General features: G+C 44.3%; 1 protein-coding gene across 1 annotated transcript in view; it reads right to left on the bottom strand.

The window, feature by feature from the left end:
* The window catches only part of LOC143292238 (glutamate receptor ionotropic, NMDA 2B-like), a 175,605-nt gene that overhangs the window by 2,999 nt on the left and 160,106 nt on the right, over positions 1–12,500 (bottom strand). The window contains exons 6-8 of the mRNA XM_076602428.1: positions 9,546–9,732; positions 7,001–7,118; positions 1,616–1,836 (exon numbers count right to left, since the gene is read on the bottom strand). Coding sequence (XP_076458543.1) covers positions 1,616–1,836; positions 7,001–7,118; positions 9,546–9,732 — 526 coding nt within the window. The remainder of the gene's footprint in view (positions 1–1,615; positions 1,837–7,000; positions 7,119–9,545; positions 9,733–12,500) is intronic.

The raw sequence follows: 12,500 nt of genomic DNA, 5'->3' as shown, positions 1-12,500 counted from the left end.
AGCTCTCTCTCTCTCTCTCTCTCTCTCTCTCTCTCTCTCTCTCGCACCTTGCAAGAAATCGTGGGGTTGCGAGAAAGAGAGGTCAGTCGAAGCCACGCTTAGAATAGAACAGAATAGAATGGAATATGTATCACCCTGCCCCCCTCCGCGCACTACCTCCCCCATCCACCCTCGGTCCCCTTATATACCCCCGCTCCCCCCCCCCACCCCCCGACTTCCCAGTTATCCTTTTCACATTGACTCTCCCCACCCCCTCCTACTACTCTATACCACCTCCATACCCTTCCCCTGTTCCCCCACCCACACCTACAACATCCCTCACACACACACACACACACACACACACATACACACACACACACACACACGCACGCACGCACGCACGCACACACACACACACTAACACACAACACACACACTAACACACCTCTCTTCCTCTTGGCATAAATTTCCTAACAAGCGACTATAATGAAAGAAGGAAGTTAAAGAAAACAAAAACCAAAAACAGGGGGAGAAAAAAGAAAGAAAGAAAGTAAAGGAAACGTGTGAGAAATGAAGTTTCAGACCTGGTTCTTGACAGTTCTGGTGCCGGTGAAGAAACACACACACCACAGCACCATCCCACCCCCGACATCCTCCTCCCCCATACACACACTACACCCCTGCCTCCCCCCCCCTTCCCCCCCCCCCCCCCCCCCACACACACACACATTCTACACAAGCACTGACTTTCGGTCGTTATGGTCCCGTGGGTACACCCTGCAGGGGATGGTGCAGAATTCACACGACAACCCCCCCCCCCCCACACACACACACACACCCTACCGACACACACACATACACACACTACACTCCCCCAACACACACACACACACACCATACAAGCACTGACTTGTCGTCATGGTCTGGTGGGTACAATCTGCATGGGATGGTGCTGGGTTCGCACGACCCCCCCCCCCACCTCCCCCCACCACACACACACACACACACACACACACACACACACACACATATATATACACACTACACCCCGCACTCTCCCACCACCATACCCCACACATACTACACATCACCCCCCCCCACCACCACCTCCATCCCCCCCTCCCGCACACACACACACTACACCCCGAACACCCTAACCCACCCACTCCCGCCCCCAAACACACATACACACACCCATCCACACACACATACTACACCCCACCCCACCCACCACCACCACCTCCAACACCCCCCACCCGCATCATCCAACCCCTCCCCCCTCACACACACACATACACACACACACACACACACACACTACACAAGCACACTGACTTCCGGTCGTCATGGTCTCGTGGGTACACCCTACAAGGGGTGGTGCTGGGTTCGCACGACACACCCCGCACACACACACTACACCCCTCCTCCACCCTCCCACCCACTCACCCACACACACACACCCACCCCCACCCACACACACACCCCAATCCCCCCCTCTACCCCCCCCCCCTCACACACACACACACACACACACACACACACACACACACACACACACACACACACACACACACACACACACACCTAACCCCCACAACTCCGAAATCCCACACCCCCACACACAAGCACTGACTTCCGGTCGTCATGGTCACGTGGGTACACCCTGCAAGGGATGGTGCTGGGTTCGCACGTGCCGTTACGGCCCGTGGCGTTGCGGTAGATGACGTAGGGCTCCTCGGGCCGGGTCACCACGCGCAGGTGGTAGCGGCGCGGCTTCCCCGAGGGCGGGCCCGGGGCGTCCTCGAACCAGCTGATCCGGTTCATGGTCAGACCGCTGGGGCTCCAGCTGCCCACCTGTCGTGAAGCGAGCACGGGGACAGTTTCAGTTTCAGTAGCTCAAGGAGGCGTCACTGCGTTCGGACAAATCCATATACGCTACACCACATCTGCCAAGCAGATGCTTGACCAGCAGCGTAACCCAACGCGCTTAGTCAGGCCTTGAGAAAAAAAAGGAAAAAAAGGTGAATAAATAATAGATAAGCTTACATAAATAAATATAATGTAAAAGGTAGTAGTAATGATAATGATAATAAAATAATAATAATAAAGAAATAAATAAATAAGACAACAATTATAATAAATAAGCAAATAAATGTAAAACATGAAGAGCACGGGGACAGGAGAGTTTCAGTTCCAGGTGTTTCTAGTTTTTAAGTTTTCAAGGAGGCTGTTAGAGCGTTAATTGTGCACTGAATCTGCTGTAACTTTTATTCAGATAAGAAAACTATATTAATAAATAAGTCGGGGAATAAATAGATAAATAAGTAAGAAAACAGATAAATAAATAAATGAATAAGTTAGTGAATGAATAAATAAATGAATAGATTTTTTTTTCTAAGTTGATAAATAGATGAATAAATAAAAAGAATGAATAAATCAGTAAATATCTAAATTAACTGATTAACCAATAAATAAGATAAACAAATAAATAGACAGAGGAATGAATGAATGAATAACTAAATAGATGAATAGACAGATATATGAATAAATCAATCAATATATGAATAAAGAAATTAACTAAATAATTGATTGATTGATTGATTGATTGATTGATGTGGATACTTATATAGCGCCTATCCTCGGTCAGAGACCAAGCACTAAGCGCTTTACATACACGGGAACATTTGCACCACAGGCTGCCTACCTGGGTAGAGCCAACTGACGGCTGCCACTGGGCGCTCATCATTCGTTTCCTGTGTCATTCAATCAGATTTCAGACGCACACGCATACACACTCAGACAGACATGTAACATTTTACGTGTATGACCGTTTTTATGTATTTACCCCGCCATGTAGGCAGCCATACTCCGTTTTCGGGGGTGTGCATGCTGGGTATATTCTTGTTTCCATAACCCACCGAACGCTGACATAGATTACAGGATCTTTAACGTGCATATTTGATCTCAGTTCTGCGTGCGCATATACACGAAGGGGGTTCAGGCACTAGCAGGTCTGCATATATGTTGACCTAGGAGATCGGAAAAATCTCCACCCTTTACCCACCAGGTGCACCGAGACTCGAACCCAGGACCCTCAGATTGAAAGTCCAGCGCTTTAACCACTCGGCTATTGCGCTCGGATAAATTAGCAAATGAATAAACAGACAAATAAAAATGAATGAATGGACAGATAAATACATGAATGAGTAAATAGAATGGATGAATGAATGAATGAATGAAAGGCAGAAAGAAAAGAAAGAAAGAAAGAAAGAAAGCAACAGCAGCTGCCTGACGTTCGAATAAAGCCAACATGCTGATCAGGCCTGGAGTCTCAAGGAACACTCGATGTGTGCGGACTAAACACTGCACCAAATCTGGTTTTAAAACCGACACAAAAAAGGGGTGGGGGTGGAGGGGTGGGGAGTGGGTGAAGTGAGAGAAAAGGATTTTTTTTTTTTTAATGGCGGGCGATGGAGTAAGCAGATGCTTGACCTGTGCATGGGACCAACAGGCTGCTCGGGCGTCGTATCTTGTGTCATATCATATCATATCATATCATGCCATATCAAGTCATATTTATCATGTATCATATCATATCATATCATGTGTCATATCATATCATATCATATCATCATGCAATATCAAGTCATATTTATCCTGTATCATATCATATCATGTATCATATCATATCATATCATGTATCATATCATATCATGTTATATCCAGTCATATTTATCATATCATATATCATATCATATCTTATCATGCATCATATCATATATTATATTATATCATATCATGTATCATATCCTATCATATTATGTATCATATATCATGTCATGTCATGTCATGTCATATCATATATCATGTCATATCATGTCATATCATGTCATATTTATCATGTGTCATATCATGTATCGTACCATATCATGTCATGTGTCATATCATATCATGTCATACCAAATCATATGTATCATGTGTCATATGATGTATCATATCATATTATGTCATATCAGGTCATATTTATCATGTGTCATATCATAATTATCATACCACTTATCATCTCTCTCTCTCTCTCTCTCTCTCTCTCTCTCTCTCTCTCTCTCTAGTATGGCTGTGATGTGCTTGTATGATTATCACTTACACTCCTTCATGAGGGTCTGTGGCCTAATAATGACTAAACCATTCGCATTCTCTGTGTGTGTGTGTGTGTGTGTGTGTGTGTGTGTGTGTCTCACATTATCGCTCGCTCTCTTTCTCTCCCTCTGTAGACTTTCCTCTCTCACGTGGATGTTTAAATCGGTCATAAGCTAGCTACCTGTCGACCGTGGAAAACAAATGAGTCTAGCCATTATCCGTCCTGGTGGCAGGTCCTTTTCATTTCTTTCTATTCTTTCTTTCTTTTTAACACAGCGTGGTGTAGCGCAGATGGATCAGTCTGCACGCTTTGACACCTACTTGAAACTGAAACTGAAACTATCCCTGCTCTGTCCCTGATCTAAATTCTACACACACACACACACACACACACACACACACACACACACACGCACGCTGAATTTTCTTACGCTTTCTGACGAATAAAAAAACCTAGGTGTTATGCCAAGCCAGGACCACCCCCTTCTGCATAATCGACCCCCAGGCGATTTCCCATGATCCTGTTTGTTTGTTTTTTACGGGGTTTCATTTTCTGTGTGTGTGTGTTTTGTGTGTTTTTTTGTTGTGTTTTTTTGTTGTTGTTGTTGTTTTGGGGTGTTTTTTTTTGTTTTCTTTTTTTTGTTTTTTTGTTGTTGTTTTTTTTTTTTGGGGGGGGGTTGTGTTTTTTTGTTGTTTTTTTCACCTATTTGACCCTGTGTACTGCGCTAGCGCGATCCTGTTGCTGATCTGACTGGTAATTCCATTGATCATGAATCATTTTACAATCGTAAGAGTATTTTCCCCTTCTCCCCAAAGGAGGGGTTAAGCGTCCAACATTCTCTCCTAAAATGTCCATATCCCGGAATGAACATACCAGTCCCCTAGTCCCAAAACAATCAGGATCATATCTCTAGGGATCGCTTTGCGCTTTCGTTTGTCAAAAACCGAATCCTGGCTATTTATTTCAATCAATCTGGGGTGGGGGGGTGGAGCGGGGGGTTGGGGGGGGGGGAGTGGGGATGAGAAGTGGAATAATGGTGAACAAACGTGTGCATTGTGAGGTGTCATCCATATATGACTCTTTTTTTGCGTTTTTGCTGTTTACACTTGAGCTTTCAAACTGACAAAGAGAGATTGTGTGTGTGTAAGAGAGAGAAAGGGGAAGAAAGAGAGAGAGACAGAGGGACAAAGAGAGACCGTCAGAGAGAGAGAGACGGAGAAAGACAGAGAGAGGGAGACAGACGGAGGGAATGTGTGCGTGCGGATAAGGCAGAGGGAGAGAAAGAAGAATGAAAGACAAAGAGACAATGACAGACAAAAAAGATGAGATAAAGAGGGAAAGAGCAAGGGAGTATAGAAAGACAGACAGACAGACAGACAGAATCAAGAAGAACCGTCGAAATGAGGATCGCATGCTCTTCGTGATGAGATTTCAGTAGTCTTCTTGGAACTGCCCCACGGAAATAGAGAAAATCAGCACGAAACTAAATAATTATAAAGAAATGAAACACAAATGAATAAGTAAATAAATAGGTGAAATAATCTAGAAACACAGAGAGCGATAAAAAGCACATAATTTCCTGCAGGTGAGAAGCGGGGTACGTTTTTATCTCTCTCTCTCTCTCTCTCTCTCTCATTTTTTCCCCTAAATAGGTTTAAGAGCTCCCGGCATCAACACGGAGAAGGGGGTCTGTATTACAATACAACATAAACTATGTATTTGTTGTAAGTTGAGTTGTGTAATTTGATTCTATAACTAGACGGGAAGCAGTGGTCAAATGGTTAAAGCGCTGGATTTTCGCCCGAATTTCCTCCTGAGTTCGATCCCCACAGCACTTGTTGGGGTAAGGGTGGAGATAATTATGTCCAATCGTCCAGGACAACACATATGCGGAATTGCTAGTTCCTGAACCCCCTTCGTGTGTATACGCGTGCAGAAGAACAAAATACGCACGATAAAGATCCTGTAACCTACGTCAGCGCTCGGTGGGTTTTGCAAACAAGAAATATTAATTAATAACCAACATGCACACCCCTAAAAAAACGGTGGGGGTAAATAAACGAAACGGTTATACACGTAAAACGTTACATGTCTGTGTGAATGGGTGTGTGTGTGTGTGTGTGTGCGTAACTGGAACCTGACTGAATGACACAGGAAACGAAAGATAGAGCCCCCAAAGGCAAGTGTTAGTCGGTTCTACCCTGGTGGGAAGCCTGTTGTACAAAATTAATGACCCTGTGTTTGTAATTAAAAAAAAATAATAAAATTTTTTTTAAAAACCGCTTAGAGCTTGGTCTCTGACTGACGATAGGTGTTGTATAAATATCCATATAATCATCTTCTATTTGTCTATCAGTTCGCATTTATTATATTTGTTTATTTATTTCTTTGTTTGTTTATTGTCTCCCTGTTGTTTTTTTGTTTGTTGTTTGTTTGTTTATCTATTTATTCATTCATATTTGTTTGTTGTTGTTTTTTTTTGGGGTTGTTATTATTATCTATTAAATGTATTTATTCCTTTATTTATTCATTTATATATTTATGTATTCCTTTATTTATCTATTCTTTATTTATGTTTGTTTTTTCATTTTTTGTATAGACTGATGTTAGCGTATTCCAAGGCACAAAAAGAAAGCCTGCTGTGTAAAGTTGAACACATACCCACATAATCATACTCAGCCATACATGTTTGTTCTGTCGAACAACACACCAAACCTCTCTCCTTGCTCTAAAATGTTTAAACAACCTCACCACTGTCCCGGGGGATCTTTGCGACGGAAGAAAGGTGGAGAGGTGTGAGGGGTAGGGGGTGGAAGCCAGAAGCGTGGGAGTAACCATAGACACTAGATATATTAGTGTCTATAGAGTGACGAAACACACCTTGACCCATCGGTTGTCGCCCCTGTCCTCATCAGGCTGGATGTTGACAATGCTGATTTCAGGCTCGTACAGCGGGTTGTCGTTCTTGCTCAGCTGCTGGGTGGCGTTGTACAGATATCTGTTGATTGAGTGACAGAGAGTTCAAGGTTAAAGACCCCGATAGCTTTTTAACGGCCATCGGGGCAGCGAATTCATATCCACTGTGTCAAGGGCACAGCTATAACACAGCGAGGCCCAGTCCTCTCCTTCCGCCGTTTTCTAACCTTCCCTGACCGGAAGTCAGGTATTACACCCCCTCCCCATCCACAGCTGGGTGGGTAGAGGAAAATCAAAAGTCAAATGCCTTTCCCCAGGACACAAACACCATGAATCAGAAGTCGAAGACCATAATGAGGAGGAGGAGGAGGAGGATATGACGATGCTGCTGGTTAGGCCTGTGGTTTGGATGGCAGGGCTGTACACTACCTACATTTCCTTTTATCAGCATGGTACATCCCGGCGGCTACAAAAGCCCGGAGGTGAAGACATCAGCAGTGGCTGATAAACAATAAAGCATTTTGAGTGAGCCGAAAGATTTTTTTTTTTCTGGCTTGGTTGAAGCAGACAATAAAGTATTTTGAATTGAGTTGAAATGAGTGGTAACTCTCTCTATGCACAAGGTACACAGTTTCAATGCTGTTTATGCTACCCATTCAACTAGCAGACAGGTAAATAAAAGGTACATTGGAACAAACCCAGTAGTTTGGGTCAGGGTTTGTTCCAATACACCTTTTGTTAACCTGTGAGCTAGCTGAATGGGTAGCATAAGCAGCACTGACTTGGAGTTGTGCTCCTTGTATATGGAGAAAGTTATCACTCTTTATTGTTTGTCAATCATTTACTATCCTTGCCTCACTATTCTTTCATGTCGACACCAGCAGTGTTTAAGTCAGGAATTTTTAACAACCTTCCCAGAGACGCATCACTGGAAGTCGAAAGTGAAGTCCCAGTCTCCTTTTTTTCTTTTCTTTTTTTTTTCTTCTTTTTCTATGAGCCCGAAATAGGAGTATGGCTGTCTACATAACAAGACGTAAAACCGGCTATACACACACACACACACACACACACACAAAACAAAACAAAACAAACAAAAAAAGAAAAGAAAAAAACTCGTGCATACGAGTGAACATGGGAGTCGCATCCCACGAACGAAGAAGAAGAAAAAAATATTGAGAAGGAGAAGGAGTGGAACCCTCCCTCCCCCTTCCCCACAAAAAAAATCCCTCTACCCTTCAAATACACCACACTATTCTTTCACCGCTCTCTCCGAATAACTCACAATTCCAATCTTCTCTTTTTTTTTCTTTTTTTTCGAATTCTTTTCTCTTAGCTCCCAGCCAAGTGGAGTGTTGGTCCAGTGGTTGGAGGGTCTGCCCGCACTGGATCGCTGATGTCGCTGGCTCTTTGCTTGAGTCCCCACCAGTCAGGGCTTTCTTCTTCTTCTTCTTCTTCTTCTTCTCGCTCCCCGTGTTAAAACCCAGTCTTTCGGTGATTCTTCCTTTTCTCATTCAGCTCCATCAGTATGGAACAGTTTACCTCATGATCTTCGCCACTCTTCCTCATTTCGGTCTTTTAAAACCGGTCTGAAAACACATCTTTTTGAAAACGCCTTTTCATTTATCTTCCATCCCTCCCTTCTTCATTATCTTTTTCTCCTCCTCCTCCCTCCATATTTCATTAAACCCTAACATGTGGGTTCTGAGTCTTCCAGTGAAGTGGTAACCAAGGTCCCGGTATTCAAGCGCGGTCCCTGTGTATGCAAAAGAACCAAGGGCAACCCCCCTCCCCCCCCCCTCCGCACCCCCTCCCCCCGCCCTCCCCGCCCCCACCCCTTTGTTCCCGGAATGCCTCTGCAATGAAGCGAACGTGAGACAGAACAGGCACTGTAGATAAACAAGGACCCAAGAAGGTGACTGATGGAGCACCCTGAATTCCAGCCTGGACGTGTTCTCCAATGAAATACCGAAATACAATGCAACAGAATACCATGCAATGCAACTCAACGAAACACAACACCACATAATACGACACAATACAATACATTGAAACAAAATACAAAACATTATAACGCGACGTGCAACGACACGACAAGACACGACACGACACAATACGACACGACACAATACGACAAGACGCAATTCAACAGAATGCAATACAATAACATACGATACGAAAGAGAGAGGGAGAGACAGACAGACAGAAACAGAGAGACAAACATAGACGGACAGACAGAGAGACAGAAACAGAGAGACAAACATAGACGGACAGACAGAGAGACAGAAACAGAGAGACAAACACGGACAGACAGATAGACAGACAGACAGACAGACAGACAGAAACAAAGAGACAAACACTGACAGACACGCACGCAGACAAACATAATTCTATTGGTTAGTTTCCTCAATCACATTTTGTCAGTTTTGTTTTATTTGTTTGTTGTTGTTGTTGTTGTTAGTGTTGTTGTTGTGATATTTCAACTCCACCATCGGTGCTCACGAATTCTCACTGGAAGAAGCGGCGTCCGTCTCGCCAGTAGAGGTCTCTGTCGCTGTCACATTGCAACTCCGGGGCGTGCCAGGGGCGAGAACCGGTCATGGCATCAAAGGCAGTGGCGTTCAGGGCCCGTAACCAGATCCGTGCCGCTGTCGTCACGGCGCTCTGCATCTCTTTCTCGTTGGAGGAGTATTCCACCCCTGTATCACACACACACACATGACATCTCTTTCTCGTTGGAGGAGTATTCCACCCCTGTATGACACACACACATGACATCTCTTTCTCGTTGGAGGAGTATTCCACCCCTGTATCACACACACACACACATGACATCTCTTTCTCGTTGGAGGAGTATTCCACCCCTGTGTCACACACACACACATGACATCTCTTTCTCGTTGGAGGAGTATTCCACCTCTGTGTCACACACACACACACACACACACACACACACACACACACACACACACACACACACACACACACACGACATCTCTTTCTCGTTGGAGGAGTATTCCACCCCTGATTGACACACACATGGCATCTCTTTCTCGTTGGTGGATTATTCCACCCCTGTATTACACACACACACACACACACACACACACACACACACACACACACACACATACACACACACACATGACATCTCTCTCTCGTTGGTGGAATATTCCACCCCTGTATCACACACACACACACACACACACACACACACACACACACACACACACACACACACACACACACACACACACACATATGACATCTCTCTCTCGTTGGTGGAATATTCCACCCCTGTATCACACACACACATACACACACTCACACACACACACACACACACACACACACACACACACACACACACACACACACACACACACACACACACACACACACACACACACACACACACACACACACGCATTTACATCTCTTTCTCGTTGGAGGAGTATTCCACCCCTGTATCACACACACACACACACACACACACACACACACACACACACACACACACACACAACACAAATGCAACAATGTGTTGTCTCACAGACACTAAGGCCCAACCCTCAGCCGACAGACGTACGTATACTGCCATCCCTCCTCACCCACCCCACAAACACACAAATGACAGCGATACCTCATGTCCAGTTCACATGACAGTTCTTTATAATGTAATGTATGTAACGTAACAAAGGAATATATTACTTTTTTTTTTCTTCTTCATCTTCTTTCTATCCCATTCATTAATTAACTTACTATAGTTACCACTGTATATTTGCGTGTTTCGTAATGTAAAAATTGAATAAAAAATGGTTGAAAAAAGAACAACTCAACTCCGACCTACATGAGGTATCACTATTACTTTTCCTCACAACAAATTTCACTGTGTGATGCCCGGGCTGTTCTTCTCAGGGACAGCGCGTATCTACAGTGCAACGAACCCGTTTCTTTCTTTACCTGCACGTGTATTTGGTTTTCCTGTCAACGTGGATTTTTCAACAGAATCTTCCCAGGGACAACCCTTTTGTTGCCGCGGGTTCTTACACGTGTCGTACCAAGTGCATCATGTTATACGCGGGACCGGAGGAGGCTTATCGTCTCATCCGAAGGACTAGCGTCCAGACCAGCACGCAAGGTCAAGTTGAGGGGGAGAAAACAGTGGTGAGTGTGGGAATCGATCCCGAGTGCTCAGGTTCTCTCGCGACCTAAGCTCACGCGTTACCACTAGGCCATGTGTATGCATGTATGTATTTGTGTTTGTATTTGTATTTGCATTTCTTTTTATCACAACAGATTTCTCTGAGTGAAATTCGGGTTGCTCTTCCCATGGTGAGCCCGTCGCTAAACTACACCCTTCTATTTTTGTTTTGTTTTTGGTGTGGTGTTTTGCTTTTTTGTTTTCTTTTTTTTTTTCTTTTTTTGCGCGCAGTTTTATTTGTTTTTCCTATCAAAGTGGATTTTTCTACAGAATTTTGCCAGGAGCAACCCTTTTGTTGCCGTGGGTTCTTTTACGTGCGCTAAGTACATGCTGCACACGGTACCTCTGTTTATCTTCTCATCCGAACGACTAGCGTCCAGACCACCACTCAAGGTCAAGTGAAGGGGGAGAAAATATCGGCGGCTGAGCTGTGATTCGAACCAGCGCGCTCAGATTCTCTTGCTTCCTTGGCGGACGCGTTACCTTTAGGCCATCACTCCACTTATGTATTTATGATAGTCAGTCGTGTCCGACAAGGACCATCAGAACAGCAGAGGGTGGCTACTGCAGTCCCGACTACCTACCTGGGCTAGAATTTGATTATATCCCAAGGGTGCAACACTAAGACCCATTGCAACATTGCTTCCTAGACTGAGAGAAGCTCACAAAGACTAAGCTGTGAATGATTTCCCATTGCAGTGGAGAAACCATTGGCTCTCACTTTGCTGTTGGCCGAAATGCAAGATCAAAATCCCTTTTTTTTCTTTTTTTTTTTTTTTTAGCCGAGCGTGGAGCCATTTACGTGTAGCATGAGACAAACATCCTGAGGGCGGAGGAAGCTGCATGTCTCGTACCCTACAAGTCAGTGAAAGTTCTCTCTCTCTGTCTCTGTCTCTCTCTGTCTCTCTCTGTCTCTGTCTCTCTCTCTCTCTCTCTCTCTCTCTCTCTCTCTCTCTCTCTGTTTGTCCATCCATAAACACAAAGTGAACTTTACCTAGACTTGGACGTAACTGCGTGATCATTCGTTGTCTAAGAGCTAGCAAAAGAAACTGTTACAAAGAAACGTATATAAAGATAAATGAGGAGGAAGGAGGAACTTTTGTTTAATGTCCCGTCACACATATCGGTGATTGAAGACATTTTGTCAAAGTACTTATGAATACATCTGAGTATTATCGGTTAGAAGGGGTGGGAGATGTGGATGAATGGAGGGTTGGGGGAAACTGGGCAAATGAGGGTAAAAATGTGGGTGAAATTTGGAAG

The sequence above is a fragment of the Babylonia areolata genome, chromosome 18 (assembly GCF_041734735.1).
Source record: "Babylonia areolata isolate BAREFJ2019XMU chromosome 18, ASM4173473v1, whole genome shotgun sequence".
NCBI lineage: Eukaryota > Metazoa > Mollusca > Gastropoda > Neogastropoda > Buccinidae > Babylonia > Babylonia areolata.
This window is presented reverse-complemented; position numbering and strand designations above follow the sequence as displayed.